Source organism: Pelobates fuscus, chromosome 1 (genome assembly GCF_036172605.1).
Source record: "Pelobates fuscus isolate aPelFus1 chromosome 1, aPelFus1.pri, whole genome shotgun sequence".
NCBI classification, from domain to species: domain Eukaryota; kingdom Metazoa; phylum Chordata; class Amphibia; order Anura; family Pelobatidae; genus Pelobates; species Pelobates fuscus.
The window spans coordinates 447,997,489-448,011,284 of NC_086317.1; the positions used below are offsets into that span (position 1 = coordinate 447,997,489).

At 44.9% G+C, this 13,796-nt stretch overlaps 1 protein-coding gene across 1 annotated transcript in view; it reads left to right on the forward strand.

The window, feature by feature from the left end:
* Positions 1-12,938, forward strand: part of KBTBD3 (kelch repeat and BTB domain containing 3) — a 41,001-nt gene extending 28,063 nt beyond the window's left edge. The window contains exon 3 of the mRNA XM_063444921.1: positions 10,670-12,938. Within this exon, the coding sequence (XP_063300991.1) occupies positions 10,670-12,272 (1,603 nt within the window). The 3' untranslated portion in view covers positions 12,273-12,938. The remainder of the gene's footprint in view (positions 1-10,669) is intronic.
* Positions 12,939-13,796: the final 858 nt, after the last annotated feature.

Genomic DNA, 13,796 nt, shown 5'->3' on the forward strand with positions numbered 1-13,796 from the left:
GAGGATTAGAGAAATTCGTAGTCAAGTCTGGGGGTGGAGAAGTCAACATAGTCAGAATCAAGTAGAAGAGGTTCGGTACACAGGTGATCAATAGAAGGAGTTCCGTCGGCAATTGGCAACAAAGTAGAAAAGTATCAAAGTGGCAAATTGATTGAGTAATGTGAATGCGGACACGTCTTCCTTTTGACAGGGAGGTGCGTGACGTCAGACACATGGGCGGAGTTGGATCGGCGAAACCCGGAAGCCATACGGGTAAATGCCGATCTGAGTAAAAGTAAAATGGGGGAATCCTGACACACACACACACACACTGACCTGTGACAGACCCCTTTTTGGAGTAACAGATACCATCTCGGAGAATTGCCGTTGTATGTGGATTATTGTGGATTTCGGGTACTTGTGGATCCGTACGGGATACACCGCCACGTGGAGAGAACAATGGGTCGCGGCCATTTTGACCGCATGGACTAATGACCGAACTTTCCACACGACGAATTCCGACCTTACCGACAACGTACGCCCATGCTAGTCGACGGATCCAAAGTACCGAAATAAAGACACCGGATCCAAAAGAGAGTTTTCGTTTATATTGTATAGTTCTTGCGTAATTGGTGCAAACGTGTATCTGGCGAACGGCCCAACCGATCTAGGGGATTTTCACGTATGTTGTTCCCTTAGATCTCCGTTCCCTAATACACGTAGCACAATGTAATTTCGTTGCATATTGTGTGTGGTATTAAAACTTGTAATAATGGTAAAATATTCTGTCTGGTACAGTGGGAGTGACTCCCACTGTAAATGTATTATCTCCTCCGGATACGGGGAGGAGTTGTTGTACGGCATAAAAGCCCGAGTTACAGAATAAACGTTATTCCTACTTTGACCCTCAACACAGAGTCTCGTCTCGTGCTTGGAGGGGATGACTATTACTTGGATGTCGTAATTATGGGGAACCTGTTATGCTGTAGCTAACTTCGTGCTTGGGGGAAAGGACACCTTCTCAGCGGCGTAAACCCCTACTACACCGGGGTGCCGCTACAATTGGTGGCAGCGGTGGGATCGTTCTTTCACCCCAGAAGGACAGCTACCGAGAGCAATCAGGATGGAGGCCTACTACGGAAGGTTGAAACGATCTACCCTAAAAGACTTGTTGGAGAGCCGTGGTCGTTCGGCTAGCAACAAAAAGAAAAGAGACATTTTGGCAGAATTGGTCGCATTGGACTTAGCTGAACAGAATGGCGGACTGGATGTCGAACCAAACCCAGAACCGGAGATCGCCTTGGTCCGAACTCCGGAAGATGAACGATTCGACCACGAGGTGAGGGTAAGGCTGGCTCACTACGGACCAAACCCCTCACCTAGGATTGTAACCCAAGTAATTGCGGCAGTCAATGCCAACCGGCGCCAGACTTCCACCGGCACCAGTCCAATTGCTGGGACTTTCCAAACTCCCGAGGAAAAGAGGAAAGTACACTTTGCCGCTTTTAAAAATTTTGTGGAAGCAGAGGGGGAGATTGACCAATACCTAGCGGACTTTGAACGTCAATGTGCCCTGCATAAAGTACCCTCCGAGGAGTGGGTCAAAATTTTGTCTGGCAAATTATCCGGACGAGCCAGCGATGCTTTCCGGGCGATCCCGGACCATGAGGTGGGAAACTACCGATTGGTAAAAGAAGCTCTATTGTCCCGATATGCGGTAACCCCCGAAGCATATCGGAGACGCTTCCGAGAATCCCGAAAGCAAACCGGTGACTCCTACACCGAATGGGCCTGCCGATTACAACGCACGGCTGGCCACTGGATGGATGGGTGCCAAGCTACCACCGCGGAGGAGGTTTTACAGTTGTTTTTGTTGGAGCATTTTTTTGAAAAGGTGGACAAGGAGCTCAGAGAGTGGATTCGGGATAGGAGACCCCTTACCCTACCCGAAGCCGCCCGGTTGGCCGACGAGTACGCAGACGCCCGCAAACCCGATCTCTCGGTCCAAAAGACAGCTGCCCGAGTAGAAAGCCGCCCCGTCGGCCCTACTCCAACCACCCCCGCTATTCAACCTAGCTACAACACTTCCTCCCGCTTCACCCAGTCCAGTGTCCCGGACCGCCGGCGGTGCCATAGGTGCCAGCAGGTGGGTCACCTGAGAGACAAATGCCCACTTGATCCCGCTCGACAAACTTCCTGGAGGAAACCCGCTGAAGGGAACCCCCGACCTTTTACCTCAGGGGCCCATTGCATTGAAGCCCAACCCCTGGGGGAAGAGCAATGGGAGATTTTACACGAGGCCAATCCCCTATATGCGGCTGCCGTAGACAACCGGCAGCATCACCGACAAACAGTCCGAGTAAATGGACAAGTTGTCAGTGGATTACGAGACACTGGGGCCACCCTGACATTGATCCAACACGATCTGGTCCCAGAAAAAGAACATACTGGCCAAACGGTGGCCGTTAGAGTGGCCGGGGGTGCAGTACATCGCCTCCCCACGGCCCGAGTGCATTTGGATTGGGGGGTGGGAGCTGGCCAAGTGAATGTGGGCCTGATGAAAGGGCTACCCGCGGAAGTACTTTTGGGAAATGACTTAGCCCCGCTGTTGTCCGCTTTTGCTCCTCAAGGCCCTGCTGGAGCCTGCCCTGTCACCACCCGGGCTCAGGCTCGTGCTATTGGAATCGGCCCGCCAGTCGCGGAGACCCAGGTAAGATCTGACTCTCCGACTGTGACCTTAGGACAGACCCCCTTAGACTGGGATACCCCTGAGACTTTTGGGAGGGAGACGCGGGAAGACGTCACTCTACGGAAGTATAGGGATAAGGCAGATAAAGGGGAACCGGGGACAGATGGGGAAAGCTACGAGTGGGTGGGGGATAGACTGTATAGGATCCCCCAGGAGCCCGCAGCAGGTAAAAACCCCGTCCCGCAGAAGCAACTAGTGCTACCGAAAAAATACAGGCAAGAGATCATGAGGATCGCTCACGATATACCCTTAGCTGGCCATTCGGGAGTACGTCGCACGGCCCATAGGATTACCCAGAATTTCTTCTGGCCAGGGTTTAACCGGGACGTGCGACAATATTGCAGAACCTGTGACACTTGCCAACGGGTGGGTAAGAGGGGAGATCGCCCGAAGGCTAAATTAATGTCGATGCCGATCATTGGGGAACCCTTCTATAGGGTCGCCGTCGACATTGTAGGCCCCCTAGCGCGACATAGCCCGTCCGGTAAGAAGTACATTCTTACCGTGGTGGACTATGGGACCCGGTACCCCGAGGCAGTACCCCTGCCGAATATTGAAGCTGAGACGGTAGCCGATGCCTTGGTTAAGATATTCACTCGGGTGGGGTTCCCTAAAGAAATCCTATCCGACCAAGGAACTCAGTTCACTGCCGTACTCACACAACAGTTATGGAAAGTGTGCCACATTAAACCCCTGCTCAGTTCCCCGTACCATCCCCAAACTAACGGTCTCTGTGAGCGCTTTAATGGGACTCTCAAACAGATGTTGAGGACCTTTACGGACGGTTGCAGAGACTGGGAGAGATTCTTACCCCACCTGTTATTTGCCTATAGGGAGGTCCCCCAAGAATCTACGGGTTTTTCTCCCTTTGAGTTATTGTATGGGAGGAGGGTGCGAGGACCCCTCGATCTCATTCGGGACCACTGGGAAGGGGAAACCGAACAGGCAGGGACACCTATTGTGCCATATGTCCTGGAACTCCGGGACCGCATGGAGCAACTCTCCCTATTGGTAAGGGAGAATCTCCAGGCGGCCCAGGGGCGACAGAAACGATGGTACGATAGGGGTGCCCGGCAACGACTATTCCACATAGGGCAGAAGGTATTGGTGCTAAAACCGGTGAAGGACAACAAACTGCAGGCTGCGTGGCAGGGTCCTTACAAGGTTTTAGCCCAACTCTGTGATACCACCTACCTTATTGCCAGCTGTGCAGATGAAAGGATCCAACGATCCTTTCATGTGAACATGTTGAAAGAATACCAAGAGCGACAGGAAGATGTTAACGCTGTTTGTGCCCCAGCTACTGATGACCCCGAAAATTTACCCCTACCTGACCTGCTAGACAGGGAGACTCACCCCGACCCAGTTAGCCTAGTGAAGCTGGGAGAACGACTGAACCCTACGGAGCTAGAGCAAGCTAGACAGCTCCTATGGGAGAAACAGAGTACCTTCTCCCAGGAGCCAGGATACACCACCCTGGCCATACACAAGGTAGAGACCCCAGGGCAGGCCCCCCTCCGACAACCCCCTTACCGTATTCCGGAAGCCGGGACGGAATGCTGAAGGAAATACGGGAAATGACCCAGCTGGGGGTCATTGAGCCATCAGACAGTCCCTGGGCCTCTCCCGTAGTCCTAGTCCCCAAGAAAGACGGAACCACTCGGTTCTGTGTCGACTACAGGCGACTAAATGAAAAGACTACCACTGACGCTTACCCCATGCCCCGGGTAGACGAATTATTAGATCGCATAGCCAGGGGTAACTATCTCTCTACCATAGACCTCTGCAAGGGTTATTGGCAGATTCCCCTGGCCGAGGATGCCGTCCTCAAGTCGGCCTTTGTCACCCCGTTTGGCTTATACCAATTTAAGGTCATGCCATTCGGGATGAAAAATGCCCCGGCTACGTTCCAGCGAATGGTGGATCGGCTCCTCGATGGCTTCCAGGAGTTTGCGTGTGCATACCTGGATGACATTGCGATCTACAGTGAGTCTTGGGAAGAACATTTAGTCCACGTAGGGGTAGTCCTAGATAAGATTCGGGCCGCGGGCCTGACACTAAAACCCGAGAAATGCCATTTAGGAATGGCCGAGGTCCAATACCTGGGACACCGGGTAGGGTGTGGCAACCAGAGACCGGAGCCTGCCAAGGTTGAAGCAGTAGCGAACTGGCCCACACCGAATACCAAGACCCAGGTATTGGCCTTCTTAGGGACCGCCGGGTATTATAGGCGCTTTGTCCCTGATTATAGTACGGTAGCCAAACCTTTGACTGACTTGACCAAAAAGAATTTACCCAGACAGGTCCTGTGGTCTCCCGCTTGCGAAGCCGCATTCCAATCCCTCAAACATGCTCTTGTTAATGCTCCTGTCTTGGCTGCCCCAGTACCTAACAAACGTTTCCTTGTACATACAGACGCTTCCATGTATGGACTGGGGGCTGTGTTGAGCCAAATCGGGGAAGATGGAAAAGAGCACCCGGTCGCATACCTCAGCCGAAAATTGCTACCAAGGGAAGTGAGTTATGCGGCCGTAGAGAAAGAGTGCCTGGCCCTGGTATGGGCATTGAAAAAACTAACACCTTATTTGTATGGACAAGAATTCTCTTTGGTAACCGACCACAATCCATTGGTATGGCTTAACCGGGTCGCAGGAGACAATGGCCGATTGCTAAGATGGAGCTTGGCCCTGCAAACGTACAATTTCACCATCAGCTATCGACCCGGTAAGCTAAATGGCAACGCCGATGGGTTGTCTCGACAACTGGACAATTCTCCGGACAAGTGAATTCCGGTCATCCCTAAGTTAATCCGAAAGGATCAATCCAGGTCTGCCGGAGTGTACCACTAGGAGGGAGCCGTGTGACAGACCCCTTTTTGGAGTAACAGATACCATCTCGGAGAATTGCCGTTGTATGTGGATTATTGTGGATTTCGGGTACTTGTGGATCCGTACGGGATACACCGCCACGTGGAGAGAACAATGGGTCGCGGCCATTTTGACCGCATGGACTAATGACCGAACTTTCCACACGACGAATTCCGACCTTACCGACAACGTACGCCCATGCTAGTCGACGGATCCAAAGTACCGAAATAAAGACACCGGATCCAAAAGAGAGTTTTCGTTTATATTGTATAGTTCTTGCGTAATTGGTGCAAACGTGTATCTGGCGAACGGCCCAACCGATCTAGGGGATTTTCACGTATGTTGTTCCCTTAGATCTCCATTCCCTCATACACGTAGCACAATGTAATTTCGTTGCATATTGTGTGTGGTATTAAAACTTGTAATAATGGTAAAATATTCTGTCTGGTACAGTGGGAGTGACTCCCACTGTAAATGTATTATCTCCTCCGGATACGGGGAGGAGTTGTTGTACGGCATAAAAGCCCGAGTTACAGAATAAACGTTATTCCTACTTTGACCCTCAACACAGAGTCTCGTCTCGTGCTTGGAGGGGATGACTATTACTTGGATGTCGTAATTATGGGGAACCTGTTATGCTGTAGCTAACTTCGTGCTTGGGGGAAAGGACACCTTCTCAGCGGCGTAAACCCCTACTACACCGGGGTGCCGCTACATGACCCATACACACAAACTGACAAATACACACACACACAAACACACACTGACCCATCCATAAATACACACAGACAGACCCATACACACTGTCACATACACCGACCCATAAACGCTCACAGACTGACTCATACACACACACACAGAGACTGACCCATACACAGAGACTGACCCATACACACACACACACACACACTGACCAATCCATACACAAACACAGGCTGACCCATCCATACAAACACACAGACTGACCCATACACACACACATTGACCCATACGGAGTGCACACTCACCAGCAGCTGCCACACTTTTCCTCTTCATTCCCAACACTTAAGTAACCCAGGACAGGTCCCCAGTTCCATTTTTGCCAAGACAGGAACCCAAAACATGGGACTGTTTTGACAAAAACTATGATTCTGAGTTCTTTTTATGACTAGGTAGATTTATTGAACATAGAGCAATATTGATAATATTGGAGACTTGCAAAAGAAATCTACTAATGCATAGTGATACAGAGAAAAGCTAGCAACTGCTATTGGAGTCAGCCAATCACTCAGAGGGCAGCAGTTGAAATAGGACGCCGGATAAGAGCATGTGTTACCAACTGAGAAATCTGCTAGTCTGCGAAGTACGTCTTCGAAGGAGTGCCCAAGGACTTTTTATTGATTTGGATTTTATTTACTTGTTTTAACTTAATATTTTCACATCCTGTGGCTTCCCAATACCAGCTGCTCCTGCCCTAAATAAGGGTGTGTGTACCCCTTTGTTGGCACACAGGTTTTGTTACCTAGAGCTTGATAAAAAAAAAAATGGCTGTTTTTAAGGTGAGCAGTTTTAAGCTTGTTTGATCCATATTAAAATCAACAAAACATATTGCACTAGACACCTCTGTTTTTGTCTTTGTTCTTCCCTTGCACAGGTGTGGTTGGATGATAGAATAGGGGCAGTGCCACATTAGTACACATCTATCTGAGAGATCTGAGCCTGTCCCCAAAAATCTACTCTATGAGTGTATCTATTACATTTTTTATGTACATTATACTATATTTGGTTTTCTTTTTCTTTTTTTTTTAATCACTTAGCCATAGAAACCCTTAAGATATATAAAGGTAAGTTGTTGTTATTTTACTATTGCGCTCCACTCAATTTACTGGTCCTGGCTTTTGCCACTCAGTTGTTAGTTCCTTTTTTTCCATATTGATACATTGAATTTATAGTTATGGCAGTATATATATAGAGGTTTGGATTTTACATGGTTAAGAATTATGTCTATTTAACAATATCTATTGCTAGCCAGAAAAGGTTAAAAGCAAAAAAAAAAAAGCTGGAAACAGCAATTCTTTGGTCTGGACATATGGCCCCAGCAACACCTCCTGGGAAAACACATACTGAGACAAGTGACTGTCAGAGAAACGACAATTGCTCGTATTCCCATTTCCCCTATCCTTAATGGTCCTCTCCTCCCTCACTCTCCATCAAATCTCAATGACATCCGTCAGGAATCCAGAAACAATTCTTGAGAACAGTTCAATTATAGATATTAAATGAATGCAGGCACATAAAACGGCGGCAGCACAGTTCAGACTAGGATGAAATTAGAGAGAGAGCAATTTTTGCGTTCACACACCATGAGGCTCTGACACAAACACACATATATCTTTACTCTCTCACTCTTCTCCTGCACAAACATGTAACCAGTCTTATTTTTTCAACTGTGTATTATTCTGAAGTTAAAATTAAGGTAAAAAAAAGCAGAATTTGAAAAAATATTTGAAGTCAACGTTGTGTTCAGTTTGGCTACTTTGCCTAAGCTCAACAAGCAGCAATTGTCCAGCGCACCTGCCTTGCAAAGACATCTCATTTAGCTGCATTGGGAAGTCTGTGATTGGACAGCCACAGAAAGCCTGGTGGGGTTAGAAAGGGAGGACTTGCAAAGGCTGCAGAGACAATAAAGCTGCAGCTTTTGTAAGTGGTTCTTAGATATACCCCAATGAGAGGGGAAAAAAAAGAGGAATTAAATGCATGAATGTTTTCATTGGGGTATAAGGGGTATATCAACTAAACAGTGATTTAAAAAACCCAACAACAATTATTTGAGTTTCCCTTTAACTACCTGTACTCTGAAATGACATTTGTGATTGGATAGACAGTATAAATAACTTACCAATATTATAATAACCTACCATATTATAAGACAAGGTTGTTTGCAGAAAAAAAACTTTGGCAAAACAACCTTGTCTTATAATTAGACCTCCCAGATCAGATCATTTTATAATCAGACCTCCCAGTGGCGGAACTACCGCCGATGCAACCTGAGCCTGCACACTTATGGGGCTCTAACTGCATGGGCCACCCGATGGCAAATGTATTCTCAGGGGCCTGGACAGTGCTGTGGCCCTTTAATAGTGTGACCGGGCCACTATATTCTTGGAAGCATGGAAGGAAGTGGCGGCCAGTCACTTCCTCCAAGCTAACAGTGAGCCGCAAAGGAGGTTTGCTGAGAGGAGATGGAGTGGAGTGAGAGATCGTCTGACTCCCAACAGCTTGAGTCAGCCGTCTAGACTTCAGGGAAGCCACCCTCCTGTACCCAACAGGTAGGAAACATGAGGATGGCTTAAAATGTGTACCTTTTGCCTGTATGTATGTGTATGTGTGCGTATGTGTGTGTGTCTCTGTGTATCTATCTGTGTCTGTGTGGCTGTCTGTGTGCATATGTGTCTATATGTGTCTGTGTGTCTGTATGCATATCTGTGTCTGTATGTATGTCTGTTTGCATATGTGTCTGTATGTGTGTCTGTGTATCTGTATCTGTGTGTTTCTGTGTGTATATCTATCTATGTGTGTGTATATGTCTGTAGGTGTTTGAGTATCTAAATGTTAATGTGTAAGTGTGTCAGTCTGTATCTGTATATGTTAGTGTGTATTTTCACATATGGTAGTCTTATATTCAGGCATTTTCTTTTTTTTTAAAAGAAGATCCAAAAATGTGGTGGTGGTGGGGGGGGGGGGGGGTAATTAAAAGTTAATGATCATACATCTTCCTCTCCTAAACACACCAGACAATGTATACTTGATGTACACTTTAAGATTTGACTATGTTTTGTATGAGAGACAACCTTTTAAGCTGAAAAAAGTAGGAAGAAGATGGATGTGATGATCAACAAAAGAGTGTTTAAAAACCTCCGAGCAATTAGAATAATGGACAGAAGCAAGGTCTGGATAATGGCCTCCAACATAAACAGAAACACACTTTTCCTCTGCATCACAGGGACCAATAATAAACACTGCATCTTGGCATGGTAATTCAATAGAGATTCCCAAGAGAAGTGTTATAGCGTTCCCAGGTAAAGCATTCTGAGTGTTCTCAGGAGATGCATCTTATATGTTACAGCATACACGTGACCATACTCTAAGGGATCTAATCAACACTCTGGGTAAATGTTACTTATACATCAAGAGATACAATCCACATGGCGACCTCCATTTATGTAATAGGCCATACAGTTGTGTTGCAGGAACCAACCTAAGCTGTAGATGTGCTTACAATCACACTGTTGAGAATATACATGGACCTTCCACAAACAAGCTGTTTCTAGACAAATACTGATTGTTTCATCAAAACCAAGACTAGGGATTCTTGCTGTCCAATTCTATGTGTCTATGGTCCCATGTTACTATCACAGTTTACAGTGACTCTGTAGACATTTTGGTGGACTTCTCCCTACCCCAATTGAGTATTTGTTGTCTGCAGTCAGAATACTTGGTATCTGGCTTGGTGAATCTATATCACTTTTCAAATTTGGACTGTGCCCATCTGGTGGAGTTCAAAGCCTATGTTTGCACCTTGACACTTATGGGAAAGCTACTTATTTTAAAAGTGCTTATATTCCAAACCAGGTGTATCCAATAGGTAGCTTTCAGCACATATGATGCCAAGGGATCTGCAGGCTGGCAAAATTTTAAAATGAGTTGTTGGAAATTTTGATACTATCAGCAAACCTTCCCATAGATAGACAAACAAACTGCTTTTTTTTTTTAAAAAAAATGTAACTGTTTAGGTACTGCAAACTCCAATACATAGCTCTTACATGTGTCTTAAGAACTGAGCCCTGATTGCTCCATTGAAGATCCACAGATCTTATGTCTCAGTCTAAACAGAAAAACTAAAATTCTGAATTGTGAACCACATGTTAATAAATAGGAGAGTTATATCCCATGACTTAGCATATATAGCATTGCCTTATACTCTTACAGCACCATGTAACATAGAAATACCAATACTTGTCACCATAAACTGATTTCATGGACGATGATAACAATCATGTAACTGACCTTAATTATTGGATATTATTTTTTACAGAGCCATGTTTGAAGTCAATATGAAAGAACGAGATGATGGAAATGTAAACATCAGCAATTTAACGCCCACTGCTGTAAAGGCATTTCTTGATTATGCCTATTCTGGACAAGCAGAGATAACAGAGGAAAATGTAGACATGCTTTTCCAGATGTCGTCATTTTTTCAGGTTCCCCTTCTTTCAAAAGCATGCAGTGATTTCTTAATAAAATCTATTGATATACATAATTGCTTGCAGTTGCTGTCAATATCGGAGAGTTACGGTTCATCACGCTTGTTTGAACGTGCCTTAGAATTTTCCCTGGAGCATTTTTCTTTAATAACACAGTCAACAGATTTTTTAGAATTGAATATTGGGGTGCTGGAAAAATGCCTGCAACATGATAACCTAAATGTTCCTGAAGAAGAATTTGTGTTGTCTGCGGTTTTGGCCTGGACGAAGCGCCATTTGGATAAGCGGGAGAGGTATCTTCCACAGTTACTAAGCAAAGTGAGATTACATCAACTATCTCAAGCCACATTGCAAGCACTGCTAGTCTCTGAGGAGCAATTATTAAAAGGCACAAATTGTTTCTCAACAATAAATTCTGCAATAAAATCTGTGCAACAGTCAGGGGGATTATTTCCTGATGCTCGTGTTTCTACAACTGAAAAATACATTTTTGTCCATAAAACTATAGAAGATGCAGAAACTCAACACACCTTTTGCTATAGTATAAAAACTGATACATGGTCAGAACCTCCACAAATTCATATTGTAGACCTCCCCGGTTCAAGTATATCTAGCTATGCAGAAAAGCTTTTTATAACTGGAGGCTGCAAAGGGAATTGTTGTAGGGCAGTGAGACTTCACATTGCTGAATCTTATCATGATGCTACTGACCAAACTTGGTGCTATTGTCCGGCTACCAATATTTCATCCTTGGTTCCAGCCATGAAGAAACCTAGGACAATGCATGCATCTGTGATGACACTTAACCAATTATTTGTAATAGGAGGTAAAACTAGAGGTGCACAGGACACCAGAAGTCTTCTAGACGTTGAAGCTTATAATCCTCTTAGCAGAGAATGGAAATCAGTAAGTCCATTGCCAAGAGGAATATACTATCCAGAAGCAAGTGCTTGCAAAACTGTCATTTACGTCCTCGGTTCTGAAGTTGAAATGACAGATGCTTTCAACCCTTCGCTTGACTGTTTCTTTAAGTACAATGCCGATACAGATCAGTGGTGTGAACTTGTAGCAGAGTTTGGACAGTTCTTCCATGCAACCTTAATCAAAGCAGTTCCAGTCAACAATACACTGTACATCTGTGATCTTTCGACATACAAAGTTTATAGCTTTTGCCCAGAGACTTGTGTGTGGAAAGGGGAAGGCTCTTTTGAATGTGCTGGCTTTAATGCAGGAGCCGTTGGAATTGAAGATAAAATTTATATACTAGGAGGAGATTATTCTCCAGATGAAATCACTGATGAAGTTCAAGTATACCATAGCAACAGATCTGAGTGGGAGGAAGTTTCTCCTATGCCACAAGCTTTAACTGAATTTTATTGTGAAGTAATCCAATTCAATAAGTGCAGAGATCCATGGGGTAGAAGTAATTTGTAGTTACAGATCAATCAGTTGTTGACAGATCTGTTTCTTTTGCTTTTAATGCATGTTAGCATTCAACCTCCATTTGCTTTCTTCTCATCTAAGGTTACTTAGCCACAAACCTTCATACTATTTATGTTGTACTTCCACAGATTGTGGATTTATCTGGGCAAAGTGGGCATTAAAGTGATACTATAGGCACCCAAAACACTTCAGTTTATTGAAGGGGTCTGGGTACAGAGTCCATATTGCCCTTAGTTTTGCAATGTCAAACATGTAGGTCACTTAACTCTGTGTTCTCCAACCCAATCCTCATGGACCACCAATAGTCCAGGTTTTGTCAGTATCTCCATTGGAATAAAACGGAGAAATACTTAACTCCTGGACTCACACTCTGCATGAGGACATCAAGCATCAGTGAGTGAAAACCCCAATGGAAATCATTGATTCAATGATTTTCTATGGGGAGGACCTAATGCGCTCACCATGCATGTGCATTAGGCCCTCAACCCCGTCAACTGACCCTGTAGAAGGAGGTTGAGCGCAGTGGAGTCAGGTAAGTGTTAAAAAGGTTTTTAACCCTTTATTGGGGGTAAGGGGCTGTGAGGGAAGGGAAGCGCAGAAGGAACTATAGTGTTAGTTATACAACTTTGTATTCCACAAACTATATTCCAAGTATTCCTTTAACCCCTTAAGGACCAAACTTCTGGAATAAAATGGAATCATGACGTGTCAGACATGTCATGTGTCCTTAAGGGGTTAAATAGGGTTTATGTGTTAACATATGGAACATGCCATTCGTTGCCATAATGATTGTTTCAGTTATGGAATTCCTCACAAGAATTGTATTTTATACATAACCCTCTTTTTATTTCCAACACGTACAGTGGACATAGGTTTCCCAGCCCTGATGCTGACATTATGCAAGCAATACTACAGACATACAGCTTGTAAATGTAGGTAAATTTCAAACAATAAGCAATCTTAGTGCATGCACTGTATCACAAGCCTATCAGCCTTGACTAGGCAATTGTATATTAATCCAAACATATACATTTATAGAATTGTATTATAGGTAGATCACTGAAAATGGTAAGAAGTGTATATATAAATATATATTTATACTTTAGCCTTTTAGCAATTTAAGTAATGCACACATTTTAGAACTGAAAATGTAACCAATGTCGACTGATCTTTGCACTAGTTATGAATTACAGATTAATTAATATATTCCAAATCACACATAAAATAAACACAACATGCTACTCCACAGGAAGAAACATAGACAGGTACTCCCACTAACCAGTACTTGGGTCGCTCTCCATAACAATGGTTATTATATAGAAATCCTGAGTATATGGAAAGTGTTTGATCAATACTTTATCATACTTTATGAGAGATCCTTCCAGACTGGAGCAGAGTTTGACCTCAAGTCAAGACACAAGTAACCATTTCTAGTCTCTTGCTAAGGCAAAGTTCTGACTAGCAGAGATGCCACTAGATTCCTGTGTCCGTGTTCCCTCTTCTTTTCTGTATGTA